General features: G+C 44.6%; 3 protein-coding genes across 3 annotated transcripts in view; 1 reads left to right on the top strand and 2 right to left on the bottom strand.

Annotated features, from left to right (window-relative positions):
- Positions 1-15,826, top strand: part of LOC135214505 (zinc finger protein 239-like) — a 427,341-nt gene that overhangs the window by 216,336 nt on the left and 195,179 nt on the right. The window lies entirely within an intron of this gene.
- On the bottom strand, positions 22-569 carry LOC135214236 (zinc finger protein 79-like). The gene has a single exon (XM_064248298.1). It carries the CDS (start codon positions 541-543, stop codon positions 22-24), a length of 522 nt encoding a protein of 173 aa, XP_064104368.1. The 5' UTR covers positions 544-569.
- On the bottom strand, positions 765-1,571 carry LOC135214235 (zinc finger protein 79-like). The gene is made up of 2 exons (XM_064248297.1): positions 1,139-1,571; positions 765-985 (listed from the first exon to the last, which is right to left on the bottom strand). The coding sequence occupies exons 1-2, from the start codon at positions 1,569-1,571 to the stop codon at positions 765-767; spliced, it is 654 nt and encodes a 217-aa protein (XP_064104367.1).

Below are 15,826 nucleotides of genomic sequence, written 5' to 3'. Positions count from 1 at the left end.
GATATACAAAGTGAAAGGTTCTCATGTATGAGTTCTCATGTGAGTTTTGAGATTAGTTGAGAGAGAAAAACTTTTTTGACATATAGAACAATTATATGGTTGTTCTCCTGTATGAGTTCTCATGTGTTTTTTGAGATGAGTTGATTGAGAAAAACTTTTTCGACATATAGAACAATTATATGGTTTTTCTCCTGTATGAGTTCTCATGTGTGTTTTGAGAACACTTGATTGAGAAAAACTTCTTTGACATATAGAACAATTATATGGTTTTTCTCCTGTATGAGTTCTCATGTGTGTTTTGAGATCACTTGATCGAGAAAAACTTCTTTGACATGTTGAGCAAGTATATGTTTTCTCTTCTGTATGAGTTCTCATGTGTTTTGTGAGATCATTTGATTGATAAAAACTTCTTTGACATATAGAACAATTATATGGTTTCTCTCCTGTATGAGTTCTCATGTGTCTTTTGAGATTAGTTGAGAGAGAAAAACTTTTTTGACATATAGAACAATTATATGGTTTTTCTCCTGTATGAGTTCTCATGTGGTCTTTGAGACTAGTTGATTCAGAAAAACTTTTGTTTTTTGAAACATATAGAACTAATTATGATGGTTTACTTTTTCTCCTGTATGAGTTCTCATGTGGTCTGTTTGAGCTCACTTTGATCAAGAATGGAAGAAACTTGCTTTGACATATAGAAACATTATATGGTTTTTTGGTTTTTCTCCTGTTATGAGTTTCTCATGTTGGTATTCTAGAAGACTTTATTGGAAGAAATAACTTCTTTGACATATAAAACAATTATATGGTAGTTCTCCTGTATGAGTTCTCATGTGTTTTTTGAGATTACTTATGTGAGAAAAACTTCTTTGACATGTAGAACAAGTATATGGTTTCTCTCCTGTATGAGTTCTCATGTGGTCTTTGAGATTAGTTGATTGAGAAAAACTTCTTTGACATGTTGAGCAAGTATATGGTTTCTCTCCTGTATGAGTTTTTTATCATGTGGGATATTTGAAGACTTATGTGATCCAGCGAAAACGTCCTTTTGACATATAGACAAGTATGGTGGTTTCTCTCCATGTATGAGTCTTCTCATGGTGTTTTTTGCTGAGATTACACCTAATAGAGAAAAAACTTTTTTTTTGACATATAGAACAATTATATGGTTGTTCTCCTGTATGTGTTCTCATGTGTTTTTTGAGATTAGCTGAATGAGAAAAACTTTTTTGACATATAGAACAAGTATGTGGTTTCTCTCTATGGGCTCTCATGTGGGATTTCTCTCTTTTTGAAAACGCATCTCTCCTGCCAAAATGTCTACTTTCTTCTGCAATACAGATCTTCTTTACGCTTTCATCATCACAGCTTGGAGAGATGCCCTCCTCATACTTAACAGATTGGGATGAACAGTTCACATCAAATTCACCATGGTAAAAAAATTCTGGTTCTGCCTTGACTTCTAAGAAGGGGTCTGCAAATGAAGAGCCTTCACCTGTGTTTTCAATAAGGCCCTCCTCCAAATTCTTTTCCTCTTTGATTAACAACGATGACGATTTTTCAGCTTCCATTTTCAGGATGTTCTATGTACAATACTCAGTCCTTGTTAGGAGCTGATTAAATTTTCCTGTTGTAATACTCTGAAATAAAATGAAACAAAAAAAAAAAAAATCAGAAAAATGTATTCTGAATAGCACCATTCATAACAACTAGAATGAGAAATTCAAAACAATCTCATATTTTACAATAGTGAGTGCTTTTCTCAACTCTGAAATAAGCATCCTCTGGGGAAAACAAAAAATATCACAATGCAATGGTCATTTGGACAGAATTTGTCCCAAAAGATATAAAAAAGCAACACTGGATGCTGTTTGGAATCAACAAATTTATTCAGGCCAAAGTTGGTCGACAATTCAACCACCATTTTCTACCTTTACCGCAAATTCACGACTTACTCTAATTTTGACAATCAAATGAACATCATCTTGCCTTCATGAATTGGGAGTATTATAAATCTATTTAAGAAGAATGGCCCTTTTTTTCTTATATGAATTACATTTACATTTTAAGGTAGAAAAAGCTATTTTCATTAGGAAAAATAAATTTTTTTAAAGTAAATTGTATTTCTGGCCTCAGCCCATGTTGCTACGTGAAATGTCCCTTTAGCACACATTTCTAAGGTAAATTATTGCTAACATACCAGAGAAAAAAGCTAATATGGAAATGCCAGAATATTCTGGCTCGCTTACCTTATTTAAAGGTGTCGGTATGGTTTCTGGGGCGAGTGAAACCACTACCATAGGTCCTTTGCCATTTAGATTCATCCTCCTTCAAAATCCCTCTACACCTAAGGCCCACTCCTCGCTACCGTTACGGCTAGCGCCTCTGACGTCATTCCTTTTGTTAGCACGATCCACACCGCACATATTTTTCTGCTCTGTGTTGTGTTCGTTCTGGAATTTCTTAATCGTCATCATGCAATGTCAAGATTCATCTGCATCCAAGTTAAGTACTGCTATTAATGTTTTATAACATTTAAGACTGCCATGGGCCCGTTTAACCGTTTTATTTAGGTTGTTTATGGACAGCGTCCCAGATGGCTTTGTTCCAGACTCACTCCCACGTGTTTCATTGTTTCGTGCTACACTTGGTCTTCTATACCGTTTGTGCTCGAATTATTTAGCAGTACATTATTATTCTATTAATGATGCATTATTGACGTGCCATTTATGCGATTTATGTATTTTATCACATGGGGGTTGTTTACGAGTTCATTCAAAGCTCGTAGCCTACGTCATTTCCTTCAGCTCAGAGTTCATGCATGCATGTTCTTTTAGTTGTCAGGTCTCTATGATAGGCTCCCTAAAGGACTCTGGTCCTTTCTCTCATGTCCTGAGCTACCCTGGTCACCACCCTACGTTTCTACGTATCAGCATAGGCCAGCTGCTATGAGTCGCTAAGATCGCCCTTCCTTCTCGGTTGGTCCGATCTAGCTTCTCCAGGACTCTTCTTTCTCTTCTCCATCATATTTCTTCTTTCTCCCCCGTGTTTTGTTAGGATGTTATTGGTATTCATGCTTTTCGAGACGGTTCTGGCTGGCCTAGGCCACCTCCGATCGCATGGCCTTTCTCACCGCGTAGCTCATACCACGGGCAAGAAGGTGCCAGGCGACCGCTGTGAGCCACCCAGCGTCGGTCCTCCTTGCTTTCTTCCTCCCTCCAGGGGGGAGATACGCTCATTCACGTTGTCCCAGGCAACCGATCCGAGCTCCCTCCCCTCCTCCCCCGCACGCGGGGGGATACGGGAGTTAGCTGGAGGACACCAACGCCGGCTTGGCTCCATACCGCTCTCCCCATAGAGTACCAGGGGGACACCTGCCTGGCCAAGTCTTGGTTGGCCACCAGGCTCAGTTACGCTCGGCTCTCCTCGGCTCTCAGGCCGCACTCCCCTGCCCCGAGTCACCACCCTCCCGCTCCGGCATAAAGGCTAGGTGTTACTCCTGTTTCAGTGATCTTTTGTCCTCCGGCAATGGCGGAGACACACTGATTCAAGTTGTTTTACCGACCCTGTCGGACACTCACGACGTTACACGGCAGAAGAGCAGGTAGAGACTAATCCTTTTTATTATCCATCAACTCCGGTGCATTCCGCTGTTATGATATATCACATCATGGACTCAGTCCAGGATGTTAGTGTTGATACTCATATATCATTTCACTTAAAGGTCACCCACTGTATGGAGTCGGGCTGCAATGCCATGCTCCAAGACCCCTGTGGGCACGAGGTTTGCCGGACCCACGCTACCTGTGCGATCCGGTACAACGAGTCGTTGGTTTGGCACCATGAGAGCTGCACGATCTGCTATGAGTTCGTGGATCAGGTCTCCTCTGGGGTAAGTAAGATTTCGGATACTAAACCTTGACACATTCACTTCAATGACCAATATGATTTGTGATATATCAATCAGCATATATTGTGAGTTAATCTTAAGTAGCCTTAAGTATTAACACTAGCCCTCTCTTTCAGGGTGCCCAAGCGATTATGGACTCCGCTTTGTCCACCTTGAAGGCCTGGGTTGGTGGGTTTGGACGGAATGTCACCAAGGGCCAACCCTGCATTCTGTCCAAGGAGATGGCCACCCTCATCTTCCCCAGCGGAAAGAGCGCCTCCTATGTGGACCCGGAGACGGCGGCTCCTCTGATTGCCTCCATTCAGGAGCAAGCCGCACTAGCCTCGGAGGAACCGGCGAATCAAGAGGTCCTGCAGGAAGTAGCAGCACTCGACATCAACCTCGAGCCCATGGCGGTAGATGGCACAGGTAGGGATGTAAGTGAGGCAGGTTTAGTAGGGGCTCAAGGTCTCCCCTTGAGCCCATCTAGAGCTTCTTCCCCTACTTCATCTACTTCTTTCCAGGGATTAACCGAGGATGGGCAATCGGTCAGACCGAAGTCCGCCTTGGCGATCCCTAAAGTCAAAGGTAAGCGTGACTTTAAATCGCTTCAAAAGACACTGTCCAAGAAGTCAACTTCTAGCATCGCCCATAAACCTTTGGCTCACCATCCCGAAGTGGACCAGGGTAAAATGACTTCGTACTTGAAGGGTTCCAAGTCCAAGTCTTCTAGGGACAAGGTTCAGCTCTTCTCCGACCCTGAGCCTTCAACTTCTAGAGGAACCCGGCCTAGGACTCCTAAAGAAAATGTGGAACCTTCACCTTTCGACCCGGACACCTTCTCTGCAAATATCTCGGCCAATATTATACAGCAGATGGGTAGTCTGGTCGGGAACTAAGTTCAGAATAAGTTCCAAGAGATGTTCACCCAGATCTCGTCTTCTTTGGAGGAGTCAGGCCAGTCAATCCGTGCCATATCGGAGAGACTAGTTACTCAGGAGGTCTCTGAGAAAATCCTGCGACAGGTCTTGCACAGCCCGGCATGGTAGCTCAAACCATGCCGGACTCACGTACCCTCCCTACCTTTACAGCAAGCAACCCCTGGAGGATTGCTTCCCACGCTCCCTTTGTAGACGGAATGCTGACGTTGGAGGGCTGTGGAACTCGAAGGCTTGAGGACTTCAAGTTCCAATCGGAAGGTTTACAGCCCCCCTTCATCGGCTATGCCCGCCTTACGGAAGCAGCGATGAGGAGAGAAGATAAGATCCCGAAAGAGACGGTCATCCTTTCTCGGGATCAAGCTCAACGTGAATGGCTAAGGAACCTGGAGGAGTGGCAATGCAACAACACCAGGGTCCAAGCCTTTAAAAGCGTCTTCACGATCTTCACCGTGGATGTGGAGACCCCCATCCTGTTCACATCGAAGGTAGCAGAGCTCACCTTACAGGCCGCGATGAAAGATGAGCCAATGCCACAGCTCTGGGAGACGGAACCAACGTCCCTCCTGCTCCCCGGAACAGACGATCTATGGTTAGATCTCCCGACCACCTTTTCAGTCGGGAAACTTAAATGAGACTGTGCCATCTCTCAGTTTAGCGAGAGATTACCCAGGCTTTTGGACAGCCTCATCCAGGCAGAATTTGATGCCAGGATGAGATTGTGCAGATCCCTCAATACTCTAGTTATGACGGAGGTATCGGCTCTGATCTACAGAGAAGAGCCGCTATTCAAAATCATAGCGAAGTCACAATTGTATACAATGCAATGTGACTTATATGATTTCGTCATAGCTAGACGGAATTGTCGGAAACATGTCCTGGCAGAGGCCACCATCCGACATGAGCCTAATTAGCTCTTAGCCTCATCCATCTGGGGCGCTGATCTCTTCCCAGAATCAGTAGTGAACTTAGTTCACTGCGAGGCAACCAGGCTTAATCAGAGCCTGACGGTTCGCTGGGGATTGATCAGCAAGCGGAAGTCGGAATCGGCCGCATCAAGTCAGAAAAAGAAGAAGCCTAGGAAATTCCAGCCTTTCCAGGCTCGCCAGCAACAGACAGTGATGCAGGCGGTTCTGGTATCACAAGTACCGCAACAGTCCACCTCCAAGGCGCAGCCACAACAACAGTTTGTGTTGCTGGCGCAACCTCAGCACGCACAGGCTTCGACCTCCTACGCTGTCTCCCCGGCTTTCAACCCAGTATTTGAAAGCCAATCCTTTCAGCCATTCAACAGGTTTGGCAGGGGTAGCAGAGCTAGAGGCGCCTTCCGTCAAAGAGGCGGCGGAAGAGCATCTAACCGAGGTAGGAACTTTCGAGGAGGACGCGGGACACGCCCTTCCCCAAGCCAGTGAGAATCCTCAGGTAGGAGGGAGACTGTTCCTCTTTCGTCACAGATGGAGGTTCAGCAGATGGGCCCAGAGCTGGAACAAAGATCCTCCTCCATCCAAAACCTTCCATCAACAACCAACAGCGGAATTGATAGAGTACGCTCAAGAACTCCTTCAGAAAGGAGTAGTGTCAAGAGTCAAGCATTTAAAATTTCAAGGTCGCTTGTTCAGCGCGCCAAAGAAAGGCTCAAACAAACGAAGAATAATTCTAGACTTGTCCCGTCTAAACTTATTCATTCGTTGCGACAAGTTCAGAATGCTGACCATCTCGCAGGTGCGGACCTTACTTCCCCGTGGGGCTGTCACCACCTCTATAGATCTTACAGACACATACTATCATGTTCCAGTAGCAAGACACTTCCGCCAGTTCCTAGGCTTCAGGCTAGGGAACCAAGCATTCTCCTTCAAGGTAATGCCTTTCGGGCTCAATGTAGCCCCCAGAATATTTACAAAACTGGCGGAGACAGTCGTTCAAGAACTCAGGTCTCAAGGAATAATGCTAGTAGTGTATCTGGACGATTGGCTCGTTTGGGCCACAAGCATCGAGGAATGCCACAAAGCAACAGTCAAAGTAATCCAGTTTCTGGAACACCTAGGGTTCCAGATAAACAAGACCAAGTCCCGGCTAACACCGGAGTCTCACTTTCAGTGGTTAGGCATTCAATGGGGCTTGAACTCCCACACTCTATCAATTCCGTCGTTGAAGAAGAAAGAAATAGCCAAGGCAACCAGACAATTTCTCAAGTGCAAACAGACGTCCCGGAGGAACCAGGAAAGGTTCCTAGGCTCTCTCCAATTCGCTTCGATAACAGATGTTCTGTTAAAAGCAAAACTGAAAGACATAAACCGCGTCTGGTGCTCAAGAGCAAACAACAGATCCCGAGACAAACTAGCCACTGTCCCGGCGATCTTACGGAAACGACTCCGCCCCTGGACGGAGGTCAAGAATTTGTCGAAGACAATTCCCTTTCAGTTCCCTCCGCCGGCACTAGTTATCCACACAGATGCGTCACTAACCGGCTGGGGAGGATACTCTCAGTACAAGAAGGTACAAGGAACCTGGTCCCTTCCATTCCGCCAGCTTCATATCAATGTACTGGAAGCTATGGCAGTGTTCCTCACCCTGAAAAAGCTTCATCCAGCCAAGAAATCTCATATCAAACTGGTGCTGGACAGTGCAGTGGTAGTACACTGCATCAACAGGGGAGGCTCCAAGTCGAGCCATGTGAACCATGTAATGATAGCCATATTTTCATTGGCAGCCAAAAACAAATGGCACCTGTCCGCCGCCCATCTAGCGGGAGTAAGGAATGTAGTAGCGGATGCACTATCTCGTTCAGTCACACTGGAGTCAGAGTGGTCCCTGGACAAACAGTCATTCAACTGGGTCTGCCAACAAATCCCAGGGCTTCAGGTGGATCTCTTCGCCACAGAATCGAATCACAAACTCCCTTGTTATGTGGCTCCCAACCTGGACCCTCTGGCTTATGCCATGGACGCCATGGCTATAGATTGGAATCAGTGGAAGAAGATTTACATCTTTCCTCCAGTGAATCTTCTCTTGAAGGTTCTGAACAATCTCAGGATGTTCAAGGGACACATTGCTCTAATAGCCCCGAACTGGCCCAAGAGCAATTGGTTTCCACTACTATTGGAATTAGGACTCCGACCTCAACAGATTCCCAATCCCAGGCTATCACAACTAGTACAAACGAAGACTGTGTACGCTTCCTCAGGGATTTAGAAAACCCTAACTTTATGGATTTCATGAAGTTTGCGGCAAAAAGGGATGCCAGTATCGAGCCTAAGAATATCCTACTCTTAGAATCGGATAAACGGTAATCAACCCTACGTCAGTATGACTCAGCAGTTAAAAAACTAGCTGTATTCCTGAGGAATTCTGAAACACAAAACCATGACAACCAATCTGGCCATATCCTTTTTTAGGACACTGTTTGGAAAAGGTTCAGCAGCTAGTACTATTACTACTACTAAATCTGCACTTAAGAAAATCTTCCAGTTTGGATTCAAAATAGACCTAACAGACTCTTATTTTTCATCTATCCCCAAGGCCTGCGCTAGACTCAGGCCATCAGAGAGGCCTAAGTCTGTGTCATGGTTCTTAAATGATGTTCTCAAACTAGCCTCAGACACTGATAATGAATCATGTGACTTTTTACCCCACCTGAGGAAAACATTATTCCTTTTAAGTCTAGCTTCAGGAGCCAGGGTATCTGAACTGTCGGCTAGGTTAGGTTAGGTTAGGTTAGGTTAGGTTATATAGAGTTTCTCCCTTCAGGAGAAGTATTACTTTCTCCAGATCGTCAATTTCTAGCTAAAAATGAGGATCTACTAAATAGGTGGGCCCCGTGGAATATTCTCCCACCACAGGACCCATCCTTATGTCCAGTTACTACCCTGAGGGCATACCCAAATAGGACGGCCCTAAGATCTTCAGGCTCTTTATTTATGAGGGGAAAAGGTGGCACTATTTTCTTGAAATGAATTAGACAACAAATATTATATTCCATTAAACAAGCCAACCCAGAGTCCTTCCCTTGGGTACATGACATTAGGGCAGTGGCTACCCCTATTAACTACTTTCAACATAAGAATTTTGATGATCTGAAGAAGTATACAGGCTGGAAATCTCCGAGTGTTCAAACGCCATTATCTTAAGTCCTTAGAAGCACTTAAATTTCCAGCAGTGGCAGCGGGAAACACAGTTTCTCCTGGCACTGCTTGAATAGTATTAAGTAGTTTAATCTAGATCTCTCCTTTCTACCTGCTTCACTGACATTCTTATCGTGGCTCTGCCACCATGTAGCCTTTGTTGTACCTTGGATGCCACATGTACATATTTGTGATGTTTCCTTGTATTTTGTTCTTAGGATTAATCACACTTTAATTTAATATTGTATGTAATTTTAAGGTTAGCCATTTTGTACTGTATTTACTCTTAAGATTTCAGTTACCCTTGTTACCCAGTTCGTAACTTTACTCTTAGATTATACCAATTAACCTTAGCTGTTTTTTTTTTTTTCCTACAATATACTTTGTGTACTCCATTGTTCCAAGCTTATGTGGCCATTTCTCTGGTACTATTTCACGTAGCGACACGGGCTGAGCCCAGAAAAGGGATTTTGACGAAGGAAAAATCTATTTCTGGGCAAGGGTCCGTGTCGTTCAGTGAAATCCCACCCCTCTCTTGTAACCCCCCCTTTTTGGCCCAAGCTTGGGTGCTAACTGCAGGTATGACGTCAGAGGCACTAGCCGTAACGGTAGCGAGGAATGGGCCTTAGGTCGGCTCCTCTCTAGTAGAGTGATTTTGAAGGAGGATGAATCTAAATGGCAAAGGACCTATGGTAGTGGTTTCACTCGCCCCAGAAACCATACCAACACCTTTAAATAAGGTGAGCGAGCCAGAATATTCTGGCATTTCCATATCAGCTTATTTCTCTGGTATTATGGAGGAGTTATGGAGTTCCATTTGACAACGTCTGTGAGAGAGAGAGAGAGAGAGAGAGAGAGAGAGAGAGTGTAATTGCTGTATGGATAGTTAACGACTGTATTGGCTGTTAGTGAGTTCTGGCTGGGTTGTCTGCTGGTAGAGATCAGAGTTCTGAGTTTTTTTTGAGTCAGTTTTTTTAGTCTTTGGTGAGAGCTGGTGATAGTCGGGAGTGTCGACAGCAGTCGGTTGACGGATTTGAAGTCGGTTAAGTTTTTGTGTGTTATTGATTTGTTGTTTGCTTGTTGTTGAGTTAATGTTTTTTTTTTGCTTTAGAGTTGTTGTGCCTGTGCTGTTGTCTTTGTTGTTATTCTTTGGTGTTGTTAGTGGGTGTGTATGTTGCCTTTTGTGCTGTTGTTTTTTTTTGTGTTGGTTGCGTTGTTTGTGCAGCGGTCTTGGGTTGTGATTGTTCTTTTTTTGTTGTGTTGTTGTTGAGTTGTGGTTGTGTTCTTTGGTGGTGGTTGTTGTGTTATTGTTGTCCTTGGTTGTTGTTGGGTTGTAGTCCTTGGGTGTTGTTGTGTTGGGTTGTGGTGTTGTGGTTCTTGGTTGTTGTTGTTGGTGTTGTTGTTTATATCTCCGTGACCTCGACCAGCGGACAGCACAGGATAGCCCGGAGTAACTGGATTGATTGGTAAGTACATGTGTTTCGTTTTTTCGTTTGTTTTTGTATAGTGTTGGTAGGTACATGTGTTTTGTTTTTTGTTTTGTTTTGTATAGGTGTAGGTCAATTGTCCTGCTGTATTTGTTGTGTAAAGAAGAAAGTGTGATTGAGGGTGGATTTTGGCAGCTGGACTGATTAGGTATATGTGGGGGGGATTCTGCATCTTGTTTTTGAGGTTGTGATTCCGCCACATTATTTTTTGGCGCCCGAACAGGGACTGCTGGTGCGGCAGCTGCAGGGCAATTGGGTAGTGAGTTGTGTGATTGGTGGATAAGTGAGGATGGAAGGGTTGAAGGAGATAGAAAGGCTGAAGGAGGAGTTACGGTTGGCGAGGGAAGCTAAGGGAAGGTTGGAAGTGGAGAATGAGAGGTTGAGGGTAGAGTGTGAGGAGCTGAAGAGCGAGTTAGAGGAAATGAGAGGATTGCTAAGGAGTGGAAATGAAAGAAGAGGTGAAGGAGCGGAAGAGAGAATGGTTGAGAAAATGGACGAAAAATTCGGGGTAATGATGAGTGCAGTGCAAGAGATGATGCAGGAAATGATGAAGGGATTCGTGGGAGAGGGAGCTGTAGGAGGTAGGCCTACTGGGTCTTGTGACGGGCCAGGAGTGGTAAAGGACGTGAAAGAGCGAGTGGATGAGTGTACGAGTGAAGAAGGTGATTCGGTTGTGATAGGTAAGGGAAAGAAGGGGAAGACACAGGGTAAGGATAAACCTGAAGACAAGAATAAGAAAGTGGCTGAGGAAAAGAAGAAGACTAAGGGAAAGAAGGTTAGTAAGGGTGATGGACAGGATGAGACTAGGTCAGAATACATTGGGGAAAGGGCTGAGAGTGATTTGGATAGCGGTGAGTGGAAACAGGTAGGTAGAAAGAAGAAGGGTAAGAAGAGCATAGTCAGGGGTATGGACATGAGTATGGAATTGGATTCGCTGTATTCGGATGAGGGAAAGAGGGGTCAGAAAGGAAGTAGCGAAAGTGAGAGTGAGAGAGAGCAGGAAGTACGAGGGGCTGTGTATATGAGAGAGGTACCCCGATGTGCACAATATGAGGAATATGGTAGTAGGGACACAGGATTTTTTACGGAATATGAAAGGTATTGTGAGGCAAAGTATGGGGATAACAAGAGAGTCTGGGCAAGAGAGTTGGGTAGCTTTTTGACGGGATTTTTGTTGAATATGTATGGGGTAATGATGAGTGTGGGGAAAGTGCCCTATGAGAGTGTGAAAGCCAGGATTGTGGAACAGGCAAAGAGGATAAAGAGTAGCGTTAGATATAGGAGAAAACATGGTTTTGATGAGGTAAGAATGAATGTTGGTGAGTCGTTGTCGATGTATGTGTGCAGGTTAGAAACATTAGCCAGGAAAAAGTTTGGGGATGAAGGGATAAATGAGTGTAAAGAGTTAGTGAGGAAGTTGTTGGCGACTGTGCCTGAGAGTGTGTATGAGTTTGTAAATCTAAAACGTAAGGAGAAAATGCGATGGACGAATGATAGGTTGTCGTGGAACGACATTTTGGAAATAGTAGAGGATTATGAGTTGGATAGGTGTATGAAAGAGAGTAGAAGTGTTAGTGTTAGGACTGAAGTGGCTGATGTTATACCAGAGTTTAAGAGCTATAAGGAGGCAGTTTTGGAAGGGCCAAGGCGAATGGCAGAGCGAGTGGTTGATAGGAGCGTTAGAGCCAGTAACGTAAGTATGGTTAGCCCTAAGAGAGATCGGAGTGCAAGCGTTGGAAGAGTAGGGTCAGTTAGTCGTGAACGAGAGCATCAGTGTTACAGATGTGGAAAGCTAGGGCACAAGAAGAATGAATGTCGGTGGGAGCTTGCTTCGGGTGTGGGCAAACAGGGCATTTAGTGAGTGAGTGCAAGAAAGATAGGGATATTAAATGTTACAGGTGTGGGCAAGTAGGGCACATAGCAAGTCGATGTCGAGGTACTCGTGTGACAGAGGTTTGCGGTAATTGCGGGAAGAATGGGCATTATGCTAGGATGTGTAAGGAACAGCGGGCAAAATGTGTTGAATGTGGAATGGAAGGTCATGTAGCGAGTGTGTGTAGGCGAAAGAGGATGAGTCAGGTTGGGAGTTCAGGAAACTAGGTACAAAGGGGATTCAGTTGGGTGGGTCCTCTGGTATGCAGGTAGTAGGAGTGATGCATGTGCGTGAAGGATTGTTACATGAAAAAGGGTTTGGGATGGAGCTCATGAATGTATGAGTGTAAAAGTGAGGTACAAAGGGGTGTGTTTGGTTGCTTTGATTGATACTGGGTGCAGTGTCAGTGTTCTTTTAAGAATGGATGTGACAAGTTGTGGAGTGAGTGTGAATTTGGGAAAATGTAAATGGAGGTACGAGGAATAAGAAATTTAGGTATGAATGTGGTGGGTGGGAATGTTGTGTGAAAATGTAGAAATCGAAGGGGTAGTGATGGATGAAGGTGACTTTTATGTGATCGAGGGAATGAGTGATAAGTATGATATGTTGTTAGGATACAGGTTCCTGAAGTGTGGGATGGTGGTCCATCCGAGCAGGAATATGATTGAGCTGCATAGGAAGGGGAATGTACATGGAGAGTTGTACTTGGATAGGGATGGAGGGGTAAGCAGTAAAATATGGAAGGGAGTACCGTTGGTTGCGAAAGAGAGTGTAAAAGTGCCGCGAGAAGTTGGAGAAGTTGTTAGTGTGAAAGTTGCATGGCCCGATAGTCTTGGGATTGTCAAAGGTGACAAGTGTGCATATGTGGTTGAGGGTGTGGATGCGAACAAGTTGGTAAGAACAAGCGTGCACGTGTACGACGGGATTTTGGATATGGAGAATCCTTGGGTTTTTGTGGCCTCATTGCCGAGTGTTAGAAAAAAGCGAATGCGGGGTATACGTGAAGGTGATTGTGTGGGGTTGTTGTATACGTTGGTGGATGTGGATGACGAAAGTTATGTTAGGGTGCGGCGGGTGATGACAGGTAGCATGAAAGAAAGTGATGAGTGGAAGTATGATGAGTTGAGAGAAAGAATTGAGGTGGATGAAAATGTTGGTGATGATGAGAGGGAGCGGTTGATGCAGATGTTGTGGGATAGGCGGGGTGCGTTGAGTCGGGGTGACGAGGATTTCAGGGGATCTAAGCTTCCAGAGTTCAAGATAGTTTTGAATGACGATACCCCCATATATCAGCATCCCCGACACTTTTCTGCGCCTATTGCCCGAGAGATTGAGGAACAGTGTGAGGAACTTGAGAGAGTGGGAGTGATCGAGAGGAGCGAGAGTGCTTGGAATAGTCCCATAGTCCCAGTACGCAAGACAGATGGGAGTTTGAGGATGTGTGTGGATTATAGGAGGGTGAACGAAGTGACTGTGAAGGAACGATTCCCGATGAATGTGGTGTCTGATTGTGTGTATAAGATGCATGGGATTAGAGTGTTCACAAAATTGGATTTGGTAAGGGGCTATTACCAGATGCCTCTTGAGAAAGGGAGCAGGCATGTTACGGCTTTTTCGAGTGGTAGCTGCCACTATCAATTCAAGAGGTTAAGTTTTGGATTGGCTAATGCGCCTGCTGCCTTCCAGAGGGCAATGAATGTAGTTTTGGCTGGTTTTGATAGAAGGAAGGTGACTGTGTTTATAGATGACGTTTTGATTGCAAGTGAGACTTTTGAGGAGAATGTGGAACAGCTTGAGAAGGTGTTGGAATGGTTGGAAGAGGTTGGAGTGAAAGTGAAGTTGGAGAAGTGTACGTGGTTGGCTGGGGAAGTGGAATTTCTTGGTCATAAGGTGAGTGCGAGTGGTGTAAGGAAGAGTGAAAAGTTTGTGGAAAAAGTAAAGGAGTTTCCACGTCCCCGGACTGTGCGGGAGTTAAAGGGTTTTTTGGGTTTGATTGAGTTCGGGAGGAAGTTTGTTAGGGATTGTTCGGGTATAGGGAAGCCGTTGACTGAATGGACCGGGAAGAAAAATTGTACTAAGCTGAGGTGGGATGAGCGAATGGTGGGAGCATTTAAGAGATTGAAAGAAGGAGGCTGTTGCTAGGAGGGACGTCACCTTGGCTTTTCCGGACTATAGTGAGGATGCCAGTAAGCTTGATGTATGCTGATGCTAGTAAGTTTTAGTATGGGAGGATGCTTGGTGCAGATGGAAGAGGTGAATGGGGAGGGACAATTGAGAGTGATTGCGTGTGTGAGTAAAGCTTTTAATAAAGCAGAGCTTAAGTATTCGGTGGTTGAGAAGGAGCTTGCAGCTATAAGGTTTTGTGTGAAAGCGTTGAAAGTGTTTTTATATGGGGTAAAATTTGTCATAAGGACAGATCATTGGCCGTTAGTTTATATGATCAAGAAGGAAAGTGTGAATGCTAGGATTGCGAGGACAATTGAGGATTTGAGTGAGTTTGATTTTAGCTTAGAATATGTGCCGGGGAGTAAAAATGTGATTGCTGATACGATGTCTAGGATGCATGGTAAGGACAGTGGTGTTGTGAAAAGTGACTGGGATCCGAATGTGGTACCTGAGGGGTTGGTTGTTAAAGAGAGGTTTGAAGGGAATGACAGATGTGTGAATGTTTGTTTTCAGCATTAAAATGATATTGTTATGTTACAATAAAGTTTTGTACATACTTACCTGGCAGATATATACTTAGCTTTAGACTCTGTCGTCCCGACCGAAATTCAAATTTCGCGGCTCACGCTTACAGGTAGGTCAGGTGATCTACCGCCCTGCCGCTGGGTGGCAGGACTAGGAACCATTCCCGTTTTCTAATCAGATTTTCTCTCCCACCTGTCTCCTGAGGGGAGGCTGGGTGGGCCCTTTAATTGTATATATCTGCCAGGTAAGTATGTACAAAACTTTATTGTAACATAACAATATCATTTTTGTACATTCAACTTCCCTGTCAGATATATACTTAGCTGATTGGCACCCTTAATAGTAAGTAAGAGACAGCTAACTACTGAAATAGACAGGTAAACAACATACGTTGTAGGTAATAAAAAAAAAACCTTGGTTCCTACCTGATTAGGCGGAAGACTTCGTGGCTACTGCCCAGGAGTCTGCTTCGCCTCAAGAGACCTCAGGGAGGTAGTGACCTCATGCTAAGAGTTCTTGCGGGTCTATCAATGGGGTCTTATCCACTTACTCGATAGAGCCTAAGGTTTTGTCAACGGGTGCTAATCCACTTATATGACAAACACCTTGCCTAATGGCAAATCAAGGAGCACAACACCGATCCCGATCACCTGATCCTAACACCCGGGTTAGTACTACAATTGAGATATCCCCAACCTCCTTTCAAGCAACCCTAAAAACTCAACACTACAAATTAAAAACACAACTAACAATTAAGGATCAGTATCAGCTCCCTTTCCCAGCACCGAATCTGCAGATACGTACGGACCGAGAGAAAAGCATTTCTC

Source organism: Macrobrachium nipponense, chromosome 45, assembly GCF_015104395.2.
Source record: "Macrobrachium nipponense isolate FS-2020 chromosome 45, ASM1510439v2, whole genome shotgun sequence".
Classification (NCBI taxonomy): Eukaryota; Metazoa; Arthropoda; class Malacostraca; order Decapoda; family Palaemonidae; genus Macrobrachium; species Macrobrachium nipponense.
This window is presented reverse-complemented; position numbering and strand designations above follow the sequence as displayed.